This window comes from Fistularia commersonii, chromosome 22, assembly GCF_037954325.1.
Source record: "Fistularia commersonii isolate RoL2024-O1a breed Wild chromosome 22, RoL_Fcom_v1.0, whole genome shotgun sequence".
Lineage (NCBI taxonomy): Eukaryota > Metazoa > Chordata > Actinopteri > Syngnathiformes > Fistulariidae > Fistularia > Fistularia commersonii.
In genome coordinates this window covers 4667053-4683665 of record NC_141305.1, presented here as the reverse complement: position 1 = coordinate 4683665, position 16613 = coordinate 4667053, and the positions used below count along the sequence as shown (strand labels likewise).

Below are 16613 nucleotides of genomic sequence, written 5' to 3'. Positions count from 1 at the left end.
GCCAAGCACTTCTGATAGCATATTTGTTTTGAAACGAGGCACAAAGGCAACCCGAGCGTGGTGAGAGGTAGAGTACGGTGTCCAAGTCACACCTACAGAGAATTTTGAGTGTTTAGTTACTGTTGAGTGTTTTCCGACTCTAGGAGGAAGACACAGAAACAGAGCAGCAGGAAACAGGAAACATGATAACTGGAAAATGAAATACTCCTTAACAGTAGTCAGTCAAAACCAATATGTAGCTACGGTGTACATGAAGTCGATAACTATCATTTGAAAAATATATTTGTGTTTGCACACTTTTTCATTTATTAGGGCTTGATGTCATCACAAAATGAAATAAAGTATTGTGTGTTTTACTGCATCATCATGATGACAAATAGCAACAAATGGGAAATGGGTGTAATTCTAATTTCGGCCAGGTGTGGGCAGCAGTGAGCTCCTTCACGCGTTCCCAGCTACATAAAAGAAGATGACTTTACGTTTCGGCGGTAAAAGCGTTCATTGTCGCCACGTCTGGTTTTCGGTGTGTCGATCTTGAGTTTTCTGTCCAGTGGATTTAACATTTTTTCCACAATCCGGCAACTCTCCCAGGCTTCCATCACTCGATTACAACTCGGCGCCATGTTTTAATCTACTTCCGCCGGAAGTAGAACTTTCTAGCTTCCCCACAAGCATTTTTGGTTGAGCTTTTGTAGACATCTCGTTTGAGCATAAAGTAAGGGATTGGAGATGAAATGGAGATTAAAATAAACACGAGTGGTCGTAAGTATATCATTTCAGTAACTATTTTCCTATAAAACTACCTTTGTTTTGTAAATATAGTCTGTATTATCTTATGTTTTACGGTTCTTCGTAACGGCTATTTAAGGCTAATGCTACGCCCCTCTAAGCTAACCTCAGGTAATCTGAATAGTCATCCTCCCCCAAGGGAAATTCAAACTTGTTAAAAGTTTTACTTGAGAAAGGAAACACATCTAGATTTCTTGTGTTCGTCTGAAATGCTTGGACTTTGCATTTTGCAAAGGCCCTGTAGTATAATAGAGAATTTTCAGATTATAGACACTAGTATTACCCCAGGCCAAAGAAAAGGTAAATTTACCTAAGCTCTGGTAAGTTACAGATCATAAAGTTTAAATCATTACCCATGTTTTTATTAATCATATTACTAATGGTTATTGCTCACTGATGCCCAGGCCCAACATCTTTCATTACCCTTAAGCTCATTGTGCAAGTTAAGTGGAATTCTATTAAAAAAAAAAAAAAAAAGTTTTTCCAGACAATAAATTGACTTTTACAGCACCATGATTTTTACAGGAATCACATCTAAGACATCCTTTGCAGATGTAGTACTTGAGAAATTGACAAAAGGGTTTTTTTTTTTTTTTTATTCCATCTAGCATTCTGTGGTTGGCACAAAAAGCTCCACTATGATGTCCAGTTCCCAAGTTTCTTTGTTTTCGGTGTTGAGTATCAAGTGGAAGTTGCCTCAGGGCTGTCACTTCTCTAGTGGTATTGTTCATGTAACTTTTAAATAAGATGAAAAATCAGGAGCCTACAGACAGAATGGAAAGGAAATGAAATAGTATGTGTGCAGAGTTAGTGCCCAATAAATACTGTGGTGTCACTGAGAGGAGGAGAGACTATCCATCACACATCTAAAGGCCCGATCCCAGCTTTTGTGAATTCTCCAGTCAGGAAGCAGCATGTTTTGAAGTGACGGCCTGGTTTTTTTTTTTTTTTGCTAAAGCTATGCACTTTGTCAATTTGTACATATTAATCTGTACTTAAAAATCTGTATTTAGAAATAAAGCACCCACAGGGACTTCTGATGTTAGAACCGCTGGTGTCAGGCGAGAGTCTGTGACCAAAGGATTTTTACCTTAAAAAGATTGAAATAACATACAATCAAAATGTAGTAACAAACATTTCAAAAGGACTGGAAAAAGAAACCATTAAAACCTGTATGATTCTTTTCGATGACAGAAGCTAAGAACTAACCAAAGCATTGCTAAGCTGATCAAGTCTTGTAAATGTAGCTGCCCTAAAATTCGCCATCCTAATAGATCTGCTGCTCACCCAATTTGCTCATTATAGCCAACCAGGTGGTTTTCAAACATGACTTCCTGTTCCTTTGTATTAAATTCCTTGTCAAGATTAACCCTGACTCTGGCAAGTGCACCACTAAGCTACCGGTGAACAAGAAAAGTGGTGAAGGCTGGAAACCTGGCGTTATCATCCCTGAGCCCGTAGGTCATCTCTCATGGTCGGAAAGTTCAGAGTCGGACCGGCAAAATAACTAGATAGGATTGAGAGTGTGATAACATGGGCATATTATTGGGAAATATTGAAGTACCAGTTAGTGATGGTCAGTTGGTACTGTGGATACTTTGAACATTTTAAATCTTTTAGCAGTAGCCCTGTGGATAAATGTTGTATTTTCTAAGACTATTTTTCAGATCTCTGTGATCCATCCTGCTGTGGGACTACAGCATTGATGGAACCTGGTAGATCCTCAAATCAAACCGCCTTTCCGCTCAGGTAAAACAACTATAAACTATTTATAAATCAACTATGTTGGTTTTCTGGTCATGTATATTCATCTGTAAATCTGTATACAATATGCAAGGTTTGAATCATTACAGTTGCGTTCATATTTTTCCTTAAACAGTGTCCCTTTATTTTGTATGAACCATGACGACAAAGATTAATAAATAAACATTGTTAAACTTTAAACTGTGCAAGTCTGCAGTTTACCTTGCAGCACCTCCAATATTTTCATCCCTATTTTTTAACCATGAAGACCAACCAGAAGATGCATGACATTTTTTATATGGATGAGTTTGTTAAAGAGACATCGGCGGTGGGTGCGAAAAACTCAGCTAAATCCAATGCTAACAGTCTCACAAATGACAAAACACAAGAAATCTCATCAAGCGTCTGTCTTTATTGCTTTTACAGCACAAGAGCCTTGTTTTGCAAACCCACAATTTTACCCAGCCCAGCGTTATTCTGTGAAGATTCCGCTACAGTGATGTGATGTTTGTGTGTTTCTGGAATGTGTTGTGTGATTTTTCCGAGGGGGTGTTTTTCTCTGGTGTTGTGGAATTCCTGAAAACAGCCCCGAGAGTTATTAATTTCACTGTTTTCCTTAGATGATGTGTATTAAGCTGTGTCACCGCTACACTGAGAAAATGGCGTAGTGTGTTTTCACACACGCACACACACACACACACACACACACACACACACACACACACACACACACACACACACACACACACACACACACACACGCGCACGCGCGCGCATATTGTCAGACACTAAAAATAGATGCCGGCAGTCTGAGAGCGAAAAAATGCAATGCAGACACAATTCTGCAGTTTATCAGCAACTTTAAGATGGCAATGACCCCTCTTTGCCAGCGGATTTGTTTCAGTGACAGATAATTAGCCAGTGTTTCTGTGATTTGTTTGGTTTATGAAAGGCAAATAATGGCATGTCTGCATTTTCATATGCATGACGTGTATACTCGCCCGCCGTCTTACGGCTCCAACTACTTTTAGTGTTTGGAAATTAAAGATATTTAAGAGGCTCTCTTGCAACCACTAGAGAAATGCTTTTCTTGTTAAGTTAGTCATCAAGAATAAACTGCAAGATCCACTCAGAGGCCTTTGAGTTTATTGCAAGAACTGTTTGGAATTTGACAACATCGTAACATTTACATTTCCTGGTCAATTATCTTTATGTAAAGCCATTTTTTTTTAAATCTTATTTTTTAAAGAATTTAAATAAGTAAGTTTATTTTAACTGTCTCATTTACTTAATTTTATTTTATTTCTTCTCAGCTTCTCAGTTTAACAATTCCAATTTTTTTTTTTTTTTCTTTTAACAACACAAATTTGCTGGAGGGTTTTACTCGCTACACATCGCAGCAGAGAACAGACGGCCCATCTAACTGTAAGAAAAAGACAAATTCCTCTTAAGGCTGGCAACACCGTCTGGGTAAAAAACAGGCGTTCGTACTTCCATGTCAGTCTCACCTGCATGACTCTTCTCAAATTACACATTGTAGACGTTTGTCTCAATGCTCAAGTTAAGGAACAGGCAGTACCACAGGAAATGTTTGTCCTATACGGACGAATGTATTTGTCTCCTAATCAGTGAGGATAATTGGTTTCGCAATGCAAAGCAGGGGAAAGTTGTGGTCCACGAAGTTTGGGCAACTGGTCTGTCTGGACCTCTCTTTTTTTTTTTCTTCTCTCTACTCAGCCAACTGAGTGATGCAACAGGTGATTCAATAAATGACCCGGACTCTGGGTTTTTTCAATCAAAGAGAAACAGCAAGGTGAGGAAATAGAATGCATTTAAACTGCCTACTTGAGGCAGTGTGTTTCCGCTGGCTTCCATTCATTTCGCACCTTGAACTGTCATATCCTGGCAGCAGCCTCCATGATAACCTTTGAGAAAAATTTGTGCCCTAAGAGCAACGGCGTGTTTATTCGATTTATGAAGAAAAAGAAAAACACTGACGAATATTTGGATTTGAAGTTGCATATATATATATTTTTTTGTTTGTCCAAAGACCGGGTTTTAGCGTGGGCACATGGCGTGACGGCCGCCGTCAACAGGCAAGTTGATGCCTGTTATGAAGCTGGCGGCGTCGGAAGCCAAGAAGGCGATGCTTTGGGCCACTTCCTCCACTTCGCCTGGTCGACCCAGGGCGTGCGTCTGCTTACACCTGGTAAGGAACTGTGGTTAAAGAAAGAAAGAAAGATGTTTCAAGTCATTCATTTGGGTTTTAGAAGGTAAAACTTCCTTGAAACCTTGAGCTTTTCATTTTTTTTTTTTTTACTGTCACATGTTCACCGATGTTAGCTAGTTTTAAATGTTTACCAGAGTCAATCCCGTATGCGGCAAGTGTTAAGGGTTCAGGAAAAGGAAATAATAGCTGGAAAATTAAAATATGAAATTTAGTTGGTTTTTTTTTGTTTGTTTGTATCTTTACTTTGAAATTTTTGATCTGTTTCGATATGGAAGATAGTTTAAATTTTAAGTAGAAATGTGCTGGGTGTTGACCTGGACAGGCAGGTCAGTGCAACACCCGCATTAGCCTGTTGTGGAGAAGATATAAGTGAGTAGAAAAGCAAAGCTCTGGGTTTACCTGTCCATTATGTTCTAACTCAAAGCCACTGTCCGAACCCTGGGTCACGATAAAAACCACTCTGATGCAAGCGGCAGAAATGAGTTTCCCTCTCTCCGGTGACTGGGCTCTGCCTTCGAGACAGGGTAGCGGCGCTTCGATATTTAAGGTATTTGTCTATTCACAGTATCGCTCAACATCCAAACATTTTGCAACAAAACTTCTTCCATTTCAAGGTGGCTGTTAGTGTTCATTTTAGTTGACCGGCTGCTTTACTCCCATGTTGTTTTATCTAATCGGCGCATCAATCTGTCCGCACTACTAGAAAGTCATTTTGTGGAGGTCGGTCAAATCCTCCAAACCGAAGCAGAACCAGAAAGAGCCGGAAACCTATCCTGAAGCGCGGAGGAGACGCGCAATTGCTGATCTCTGGCCTCCTGGGCCGCCGCCGACCGCCCTCTATCACTTTCTGTGCCTGACAGCAGCTGCCGAGCTCTGCCCCTCACCGCTGCCGAGCAGGGAGACAATCTACTCTATGTGAGCAATACTTCCGGAGCTATCTCTTTATGTATATAATTTACAGTAAAAAAAAAAAATACCGGTTTTAGCACGTATAAATTCCCTTTCTAGTAGACATGAGGGGAAGGTGTGGAGCGCCTTCCAATGTGCACGCTGAGACCCACCTGAACCGCACGATCAATTATTAGGCAGTTGGATAAGATTAGATTAACAGCGAGCGGCGGTTAGATGTTACCTGAGCGTACTGATCTTCATCTAGCCCTGCTCTCTTGTGGACGTCCGTGACGATCACGCCGGGGCTGCGGGGGCAGAGGGGAGAAATGGAAATTCACACTGCATCCAAAGGGATCCCTCTCTGAGAGAAGGAAAACATTTTTCATTACAACTTCAGAGGATCTGTGTGATGTAATGCGTATCGTGAAATGGGCGCGGGTGGGGAGGGCCTAAATAAAATAAAATAGTTTGGCTTTATTTATTTTTTTTTTCCCTTCGTGCTTACCAGACCGAGTTTACTCTCACTTGCTTTGATGCCAGCTCTGGGGAGAAGAAGAAAAAAAAATTTCTTTGGCTCTGAGGCATTTTTTTGTAAAACTTTTTTCTCTTTTTTTTTTTTACTATTCCAAACATTCAGGGAGGGGCCGCAAACTCACCGAGCGCCACACACTTGGTGAACTGGTCAATGGCCGCCTTGGACATACAGTAGGCTAGAACTCCGGGGAACTGGGGGGAGGAAAGACGGTTATTTTTCCTCAAGACGCATCATGTGACAAACATCCCTTGTGTGTGTGTGTTTTTGTAGGCTGGGAGTCGAGTCGGAGGCCAAATACTTACGGATCTTTGGCCGTTGATGCTGGACACGTTGACGATGGCGCCTTTGGTCTGGATCAGGTGTGGCACGCACAGGTGGGTCAGGTGGTACACAGATCTGAAATAGAAGGCGAAAAATGAACAGGTAGCATTTTGTCAAGGGTTGCCCTCCCCCCAAAACTACCGCAGTTTAAATAGATTTTCCAGGAAGGTGAATATACAGCCTCCATCTGTTCTGCGCCTTCTCAAATTGAAAAAGTAAAATTATATCCTTCAGTCAGTTATTGGATTCGCCGGTGTTCAGATTGACAAAGTCATTACGGCTGCCAAACAAATCCGCTCCCGCGGCTTCACGAAGGCTCAGCCTGCTGCTCTGCATGCAGACATCTGTAGGTGAGGACAGCTCAGGCCTCAATTAGTATTCCGTCTGAATATTCGCAGGGTCTTTATGGTCCGCCGGGATGGATCCGGCTGGAAAGGCAGGAGCCGGTCGCCGGCTCTTGACGACAATAGATTCCTGCTACGATTAAAAGAATATTTGAATAAATTGACATATTCTCCGAATGTGAATCTCGGGTCTAAAAAAACTGACACAAATAAACCTTGAAACTGTCAATTTTCTTCACCCTGCACACATTTCGGCTGGACCAATGACTCATCTGCCTCTCTCGTCTGCCATATAATGACATCGCGGTTTTATATGAACACTTTACAGCAGGATGTTTTGGATGTGGAAGAAATGAGCGGTTGAAATGGAGATGTGACGTTGGGTGTTCGCTTGTCAAATGCTCCAAGTTTACACTCAAAAATAGACAGTGGCTGACTAAATGATGTTGCTGTGAAATAAGCAAAGTCATACCAGTGTCAGAATCACAACAGCCTCATCAAGTGACATAATTACGATAACCCGGTCACCGAACTCATCCGCAGATCTGTTTTATTTGCGTCTGCGAGCAAATGTTTTTTTGGCCTTGAGGTGGACAGATCTGAACCCCGGGTTCCAGAACTCGGTGTCCGATACCGTTCCCCCACCTGACGTTGATGTTCATGACCTTGTCGTACTGGTTCAGGTCCGTGTCCTCGATGCTGCCCATGGCCAGGATACCGGCGTTGTTTACCAGGACGTCCAGTCGCCCAAAGCGCGCGATGACCTTCTCTACCATCTTCCGTACGACCTCCTCGTCCGTCAGGTCTCCGGGCACCAGCAGGGGCTGCGAGGTTCGAGGCACGTCTCACCACTCAGGCTCACTCTTGCAGTACATTTGCCGCAACCGCATCGGAAATCGCTTGATTCGATGAAGACAAGTCGGAATGATCAAGTCAAAATTAAAATGTTTACGCATGTGATTAACGGCCAATTAGAGTGACCTTGTCTTCCTGACTCCGTCCCTGGCAAACGGAAACCTTTATTAGCATAAGATGTAAATTTGATGGCGGGCAGGGCTAAGCTGCAAAAACAGCTTTAACTGGTGTGGCTCGCAGTTAACAATGGACCACCGCCAAGGCCAAAAGCCTTCTGTTTTAAAAAATGCAAATCCACAATTTTCAGCAAGTCACTCCAAAACGATCACACATGCATAAACCACAGGCCGGGGGGGAAAGTGAGAGCGCGTGCGTACGTCTTTTAAAATTTTCACTTTGGGTTGCATTGCAGATTTATTAAGGGAAAAAAAAATCAGCACCTTTTGGCTTTAAGGGTTCTGTCCTTTTCTCATGCTTGATATTCAGGTCTTGGGTGATAAACGTGAGTTAATCAGATCCCGGCAAACATGACGAGATGGTCGATAAGGTCATTATATGTTTTGGACATTATTGAGTATTAACAAGGAGCTCAAAAACAAACAAAAAGAGATGATACACCAATTATTAAGGGCAAATGAAACTGCTAGTTTCTAAGAGTTCACAATGTCAGAAAACATGAGTGTCGAAGCTTAACTTCATTAATGTTTATGTTTAAAAAGCCTTTGCTGTGTTTATTATCGATTGCACGTTGAAAAGAAGCTAACTCCTAATTAAAGCCTCTTTTTGCAGTTGACAGACATGACATGAAAATCCACGCCAATTAGGATTAATAAAATATTTATCGAGCGCTTTATGCACTTCTTAATTTGTCCTATTTTTCCAACTCCTAGATGTAAAGCACGAACGATGTCTCATGCAGCATTTCAACGCAGTTAATAAACCGTTTCAATATTGCTGTAAAATATGATAGCAAAAAAAAAAAGAGCCTCTCAGGAAGTAAATATTAATCAAGTGTGCAGTGAATAAACCGTTTGGGGGGGCTGGTGATGGAGGGAGAGGGGCGTATATTTGGATGAGAAGCAAAATGACTCGAGGTATCAAAAGGACATCATGTAGAAGAGTGGAGGCCAGGATCTGATCAGACAGCTCACAGACGCAGGACTTCAGGGCGACTGCTGTATTTCCCCGAATCAGGGCGCAATAAACGGCTCGGGAGAGAGTCTGGCCACCCCCGCCCCCTGTATCTGATGTAACCTGGACTTATTTAAAACAGCAATATTGAGGCTCCCCGGACGGGTTGTCGGCCGTCTGTGAGATCTCTGAGATACTCCTAATCCCCCGGGATCGCATCGTGCAGTTCAAACACCCTTAAACCGGCTACCGCTGTTAACTTTATAAACCTTCCACTGGTTCGTGGCCAAAACTAGCTCTCTGATCTTCTGCTAAAGGGTTGTTTTTTTGGGGGGAGGGAGTCCGACTCAAAGAGGGGAGATGCAGCTTTTGCCGTTAACACTAAATATCTGCGACGGAATCCCGGGAAAGGGCAAGTCTGCTGCAGCTGTCGGCTGTTTTCGGATCAGGTGCGGGGGCGGGGGAGAGGGAGAGGGAGAGGGGGTCGTCACATTTAGAGCAACATCTTAAGCATCGCTGTGACTTTTAATCCCCTCTTTGATATCGCTGATGTTTAGGTCATATTGACACCCAACAGCTGGACGGTCACGTAAACATCGACAAATCAGCTCCGTGATTCGTTTTGCCATTTTTTTTTTAATACATTCAGGTGTTTTGACTTTTACCGTGACATTAACCGTGTCTTTTTTGCAGATACCGCCATCGAGGACCTTTTGTTTAAAATAATTTCGTCCCCATAACAACACGATTTCTTTTCCCGACTTGTGAGTGAATTCTTAAGCGGCGTCTTGACTGACTGCTTCATCGGCAAAACGGTCGCTGATACACTCAACGCTGATCAATACTTGATGGTAACCTCGTATCTTCCCCCGAGACCTTTGGCCCTCTTGTTTAGCAGGCTTGATAATCTATAATTTATGAAATCTACGCGTAACTGTTTTTCTTATTTTATAAAGCGATTGCATCATTTTAGCTATCACTATCTAATCTCCATCCCCCTCTGTCTCGATCTCTCTGTCCGTCTCTCATTTATTATTCCCCAGCTGGTCGAGGCAGAAGGCCGCCCACATCGAGCTGGGATCTGTCCGAGGTTTCTGCACCAGTAAAAGGCTGTTTCCTCTCCGCCGTGGCCAAGCGCTCGCTCGTGCTGCCTCACTGTACATCATTTTAAAGAGCATGATCCATACTCTACATGGAAAAAGTCCTCAGAGAACTGGGTTGGGATTTCGTAAAATATGAATAATCTCGACCAGGCTGCACCACTCAGGAGCTCAGTGCTGCAGTGTGTAAACCAATCGATTGCAAATCTCTGCGTTCATCAATAAAGGGCTATTGCTGGACATTGATCCCCTGCTACAAACCTTTATGACCATTTCAGTATGAAAAACTGAGCTGTACACATACACACACATACACACACACACACTCAATAACTGATATTCTAGATTGTATTTATTTTTAATTCCAATAGCAAAAGTTGATGTAATAACAAAGCAGAAACTGCTTCATTATGTTATAAATTTTTTTGGGGGGGCCTTAGACGCTAGTTTTTGACGGATCGCGCGTGCGCAAGAGGGAATGCTGCGCACCGGAAGTTCCTGGCACTTTTAATCCACGCTGACAGGACATGGTCGCCGCCGGCGTCCCTACCTCAGTGGCCCCGCAGGCCGTGCACTCATCGGCCACTTTTTTCAGGTTGTCAACGTCGCGGCCGTTCAGGGCCAGCTGGGCTCCAAGCTTGGCGAACAGGACGCTTGTCCCCGCGCCGATCCCGGAGCTGGCACCCGTAACCAGGGTCACTTTCCCCCGCAGGGACGACACCTAGAGACAGGGGCAGGAGAAAGAAGAGTCCGCTCACAGCCTCTTGACACGGGTGTCATTTTTCTGACGGTGTGGCGAAAAACTATTCAACGTGGGACACGACCTACTTGAAAAACTTCCCCGGATGCCATTTCTGTAGTTCCCTGGGCGAGATCGGGGGATCAACTTCCGCCTCCGGCCGTCGCGTGAGTCTCCCGAGCAACCCGCCACGTGCGCGTCTGCCAGCGGTGACGTATGCGATGACGTCATCCAAATCCGTGCTTGGAAAATGAAACATCCCGTAGTTTATTTTCATGACGCAAATCACAAACAAGGAAAAAGAAAGATTTTAATAAATAAATAAAAAAATATTATCCCCTTTTTTGTTTTTTGAATATTCCAATATTATATACTGCTCAAAAAAATAAAGGGAACACTTGAACAACACAATGTAACTCCAAGTCAATCACACTTCTGTGAAATCATTGTGTCCACTCAGGAAGCAACACAGATTCATTTTGACTTGTTTTAAGGACATTACATCAAAGTTGAATCAGCCTGGAGTTTGTTTTTACACTTTAATTTTGAGTGTGATTCCTAATCCAGACCTCCATGGGTTGATACAATTGATTTCCATTGATCATTTTTGTGTGATTTTGTTGTCAGCACATTCAACTGTGTAAAGAGCAAAGTATTTCATAAGAATATTTCATTCATTTAGATCTAGGATGTGTTTTTTAAGTGTTCCCTTTATTTTTTTGAGCAGTGTATATTTGGTATAATTTTTACAATCACAGTGTCACTGTCAAATAATATTTGTATAGCTTAAACCTTGCCAGTCTTATTTTCTTTAGGCCACTCCTTTCAGGGGCGAATCGACCTCCTCCAATAAACCCTCACACTTAATGGATGAAAATCCATGGAGATTCCTCTAACCTGATCTGTCAGCCTACCCATCACCTCCAAAAGAAAATATTTTTTTTTATTAAAGTCTGAAAGGCCTCAACATTTTTGTTCTGAAAATAATATTGTTTGAGTTAGAACCATATTAGAAAAGTTAGAAAAAATAAAAGGTGTACATTATTCAGAAATTAGGCCGTTTGCAAGCACACTGTTGTTCATACTTCAATTTTATATTTTTTGACAGTATTACTACACAAGATTTTGTATCTATTAATTGTTACATGCGTTATTTTTAACTCACTGTATTTTTGTATTATTTGATTTTGCAATAAATTGAGTTTATTCTTAATTTATTTGTCTGTTGTATAGTATTATATAACTCCTACATACAGCTTTTTTATTTTTTCATATCCATGTATTATATACTAATTTGTTTTAAGTTCTGAATGTATTTGAACATTTGATTTCCAGGTTATTTGGTTCTTAAAATTGGTAATTTTCAATTGATGTGCAAAATTGTGATTTTTTTTTTATAGCATGAAAAAGTCAAGTGTTATAATTATATCTTTTATGCCACAAACATCAAATACATTACCATTCCAAGATTTTTTTTTTTTCTAAATTACACTTCACAACAACATATTCCATTCTTTTCCTAACATTAAAATTCCAGTAGAAAGTTAATACTGTATCCAAATGTCATATCTGTTTGGCAAATACGCAATCAAATAAAACAATCAGATCACAGTTCATATAAAAACAACTTTATTTTCCACAACCGAGAGCTTTTAAAAAATATGCATGTCAATTATCAGCCAAACAAGGTATCAGAGCTTCTATCCAGCAAAAGGGTTGGCGTGGAGGGTTACATCCTTTATCCGAGTTTCAGTCAGCGGTCGAAAATTCTTTTCATTAACGGGCAGTTTCTCCAGCTCGTCCAGTGTCTCCAGGCCGTCAATAATCCTGCATATTTCACAAGAGAAGACGTGAGCTCACATGAACCTAGCTGAGGTTCTAAAAAGCAGAGCTGGGAAATGTCGGACACATCGCATTGCAATATTCAGAGGACTTTTTTTTTTCTCTATCATCATTATTTCACCATCGGAGTTTCAGTATGAAAATATATACACAACAGAAAAAATTATAAGGCGTCTCCAAGCACAACGGAATCTGATTCCCATTTTACATAAATGCAAGCGTCTTTTTAATGTAAGTTGTGCTCAAACACCATTCACAAGTGTTTAAATATTTTTTTTTCCAAAAATGAATCATGAAATAAAGGCTGCGTAATTTTCAAGTAATATCTTGACATTTTTTTCTGATATTGACCCCACTGGTGTCCCATTTGCCAGTTTACCCATCTCATTTTTACCTCTTGGATTTTCAAACAATCCATTTCACATCGCTGAAACTAGCTATCGCAAAGGAAATGTGATAAGCTGAAATGCTCGTATTCTTGTCGGAATCTTCTTGTGGTGGCAACTGAACTTGAGAAATTAAAAAAATAGTGTTAAAGTGAAAAATTCAAGTCCAGTTGCCATGACAAGAAGATTTCGACAAGCATTCACCATGATCTTGATGACCGAGAACCTCCAGACTAAAATGCTTGTGTCCGACAACGATGCAAAGTTTTAAAATTATCTGTGTTAAAAATGTGATATGCCACTTCATATATGGTAATGTAAAAAATAGTTGCTGAAGTCTATTTAATAACAAAATGAGGGACGTACTTTCCAAAAACTGTATACTTCATGTCCAGGTGGGGTTGTTTGGCGTACGTGAAAAAAAACTGGGAGCCGTTTGTGTTGGGGCCGTTGTTCGCCATGGAGACCACTCCTCTGACATTATGCTGAAGTGCGACAAAACAAGCAAACATGTAAGCTGACAAAGCACAACTGCGACGAGAAACATTTGATAATTACGATAATTCTGCCGAGATTGAAGCTGCACCGACTTTCAGATGTTCGCTGAACTCGTCTTCAAATTTCCTTCCCCATATGCTTGTTCCGCCTTTCCCCGTACCTGCAACGATTAATGGAAAAAATACCAAGAATGACAGGTGAGATGGTGAATTCTGGCATTTGGAGTTAACGTCTGATCGGGTTGATTCCCTCACCTGTCGGATCTCCCGTCTGAACCATGAAACCTTTAATATTTCTATGAAAGATGCAGCCTTTGTAGAATCCACTGGCACACAGGGCTAAAAAATTCTGCACAATAAAACAAGGTTAGGAAGATGCATGATTACCAGATGTAGTAATTTAGGCAGTTTTGGTCCAAACTAGGGCATACTTAGTTTATTTAAGGTGATAAAAATACACAGAAACCAAAAAGAGATGTGTTAAAAGACAGATTTGTCCAAATTCACGCCTATTGGTGACAACATGCACCCTGACACCAACCCCAAGCGTTTGAAACCGTTTGCAAAGTATATATAATTGGGAGAAAAACACCTTACCTCACATGTTTTCGGAGCTCGTTCACAAAACAACTCTATTTTGAAATCTCCCAAATCTGTGTGAAGGGTAACAGCCTGAAAAAGCAAAGCACACTAGCTGTTAGCTTAACCTGCTAACCCCACGACAGAAATAAGCTACCAAATCACCGCAAAACACGGAAGAAGTCAGAGAATTTGACAGATAACTGAGCCGCAAGACACATTTCAAACGGGATAACTTTACATGCCGGCTCTTCAGGCAGAATTGACAGAAAGGAAACAATAAACGACGTAAACAGTGAACGTACCATTTCAAAAGTAGCGTCAGTGAACGAGTGTATCAGAGAAATATGTCCGACGTGGTGCAAACAACCGACGCTACATGGTTCCGCTTACAAATGGTTCCGCCCACAACAGTCGGACAACATTATCCATCCATCCATCCATCCATCCATCCATCCATCCATCTATCTATCTATCTATCTATCTATCTATCTATCTATCTATCTATCTTGGTAAATGTAATAATTTACTCTTTAGACTCACCATTACAAAACAAGGGGTTAAAGGAAAGGAGTTCATGTCACACGGCGAACAAAATCCGATGCCATCAGATGCATATGTACGCTGGTTATGAAATAATTTTTTTCAAAACAAGCGTCTGTTGTGCCAATTTCATTTCATCTCCGCAAAAAACGTATGTTTTTTTTCTGTTTGTTTGTTTTTTTTCTTTCTTCCGTAGACACAGAATAAACGTGTGATTTCATGCAGCGGCAACGATCCACTCAGATTTTAAAAGCATCTTCATTACCTCGTAATGACACTTAATGTCAAACATTTGACAGAAACGAAACGGTTTCAAGCAACGCGTTCTCTGATTTATCAAGAATTCCTCAACCCCCACTCAAGCTCTAACAAAAGAAAAACACACACACACACGCGCATCGGTTTGTGGTAATATAGACATCAATCATGGACGCAGTAGACTTTGGACCAGAATGGAAGGAAATAGAGCAGCCGGGGGCCGATAAATGGCTTTTAAAGTTCACAGCCTACAGTGTGTGGCTCATTTAACATCGTCGATAAGCCCTGCAAAGCAGCACAACTTGTTTGTAAATGCCTCTGCCTTAAAATCTCTGGGTGGTGTTTTTTTCTTTGAGTTCCTCGCCGGCGCCGGCGTTCCTGAAAGCAGTCCGGCCAGAGCTGAGGGGTCACATTCGAAGCGCTCTGTACGGCTTCCGTTTATCTCCGTAAAAGGGAAGACACTTCCTCTCAGATACCCGTTATTTCAGATTTAGGCCATTCTCTTGATTACCTCTTAATTAAGTCTTTGCTCATTTTCACATGATTAAGTCAAGCCAGATTTTATTTTTACAGCGTCGAGTTTAAAACGCTCCACCCAAGAGCTAGAGGGAGCTGCATTGTGCCTTTTTAAACCTAGAAAAAGCATATGACAGGGTGCCAAGAGAGGAGCTCTGGTAATGTATGAGGAAATCTGGAGTGGCAGAGAAGTATGTTAGACTGGTGCAGAACATGTATGCTCGCTGTGAGGCAGTGGTGTGGTGTGCTCTGGGGGTAACAGAGAAGTTCAAGGTGGAGGTGGGACTCCATCAGGGATCAGCTCTGAGCCCCTTCTTGTCGGCAATGGTGATGGACAGGCTGAGGTTAGACAGGAATCTCCATGGACCATGATGTTTGCAGATGACATTGTGATCTGTAGTGGGAGCACTAAACAGGTTGAGGTGGAGGTATGCGCTTGAAAAGGAGAAGAATGAAGGTGAGTCGCAGCAAGACCGAGTATATGTGTGTGAATGAGAGGAACTCGGGTGGAACAGTGAGGCTACAGGGAGTGGAGATCAAAAAGTTGGGGGATTTCAGTTGCTTAGGGTCAACAGTCCAGAGCGACGGAGAGCGTGGAAAAGAGGTGAAGAGAGGCGTTCAAGCGGATTGGAAGGGGTGGAGAAAAGTGTCAGGGGTACTATGTGATAGAAGACTATCAGCCAGAATAAAAGGAAAGGTGGACAAGACAGTGGTAAGACCAGCGATGCTGTATGGACTAGAAACTGTTACAATGACCAAAAGACAGGAGGCAGAGCTGGAGGTCGCAGAGAAGAAGATGCTAAGGTTCTCTTTGGGAGTGACCAGGATGGATAGGATCAGGAATGAGTCTATCAAAGGAACGGCACTTGTTGGATGTTTTGGAGAGAAGGTCAGAGAAGCCAGACTGAGATGGTTGGGTCATGTACAGAGGAAGGATAGTAAATATATTGGTAGACGGTGCTGGAAAGAGGTCTCGAGGACGACCAAAGAGAAGATTTATGGACGTAGTGAGAGAGGATATGAAGTTAGTTGGTGTGAAAGAGGAGGATACAGAGAATAGGGTTCGATGGAGAGGGTTAATTCGCTGTGGCCGAAAGGAGAGGAAGATGAGGAAACAGTCGGCGATGGTGGCGGGGAAGCGCCGTATTTTACCGATGCAGAAAACCCAGCTCCATGTGGGCGGCCTTCTGCTTCGTCAGGCTTGGGTCGTAAGAGGACGGCGAAATAGAAAGCGAGTCTGATAGACAAGAGGCATGAAGCACAAAATTATCTCTTACTTATAACAGAAGTGCTGGCGGTTCAACGGCATTAGCT

The 16613-nt window shown here is 41.9% G+C and overlaps 2 protein-coding genes and 1 long non-coding RNA gene across 4 annotated transcripts; 1 reads left to right on the top strand and 2 right to left on the bottom strand.

Moving 5' to 3' along the window:
• Positions 1 to 4535: 4535 nt before the first annotated feature.
• Positions 4536 to 10997, bottom strand: LOC147221350 (uncharacterized). 2 transcript variants are annotated; one of them, XM_086169515.1, is made up of 8 exons: positions 10768 to 10993; positions 10490 to 10660; positions 7499 to 7677; positions 6491 to 6584; positions 6310 to 6379; positions 6159 to 6195; positions 5895 to 5958; positions 4536 to 4749 (listed from the first exon to the last, which is right to left on the bottom strand). In XM_086169515.1, exons 1-8 carry the CDS (start codon positions 10789 to 10791, stop codon positions 4591 to 4593), a joined length of 798 nt encoding a protein of 265 aa, XP_086025641.1. In that variant the 5' UTR covers positions 10792 to 10993; the 3' UTR covers positions 4536 to 4590. The 2 variants fall into 2 exon arrangements, with proteins under 2 accessions (XP_086025641.1, XP_086025643.1); XM_086169517.1 differs by lacking the exon at positions 4536 to 4749 and adding an exon at positions 4965 to 5295 and having other exon boundaries at positions 10768 to 10997.
• On the top strand, positions 6323 to 10286 carry LOC147221351 (uncharacterized). The gene is made up of 3 exons (XR_015107849.1): positions 6323 to 6562; positions 7537 to 7691; positions 9883 to 10286. It is a non-coding gene; the product is annotated as an uncharacterized LOC147221351 (long non-coding RNA).
• A 1292-nt stretch (positions 10998 to 12289) lies between the features above and the next one.
• On the bottom strand, positions 12290 to 14339 carry ppil3 (peptidylprolyl isomerase (cyclophilin)-like 3). Its single transcript, XM_086169757.1, has 6 exons — positions 14288 to 14339; positions 14001 to 14075; positions 13659 to 13752; positions 13497 to 13564; positions 13273 to 13391; positions 12290 to 12505 (listed from the first exon to the last, which is right to left on the bottom strand). Exons 1-6 carry the CDS (start codon positions 14288 to 14290, stop codon positions 12379 to 12381), a joined length of 486 nt encoding a protein of 161 aa, XP_086025883.1. The 5' UTR covers positions 14291 to 14339; the 3' UTR covers positions 12290 to 12378.
• Positions 14340 to 16613: the final 2274 nt, after the last annotated feature.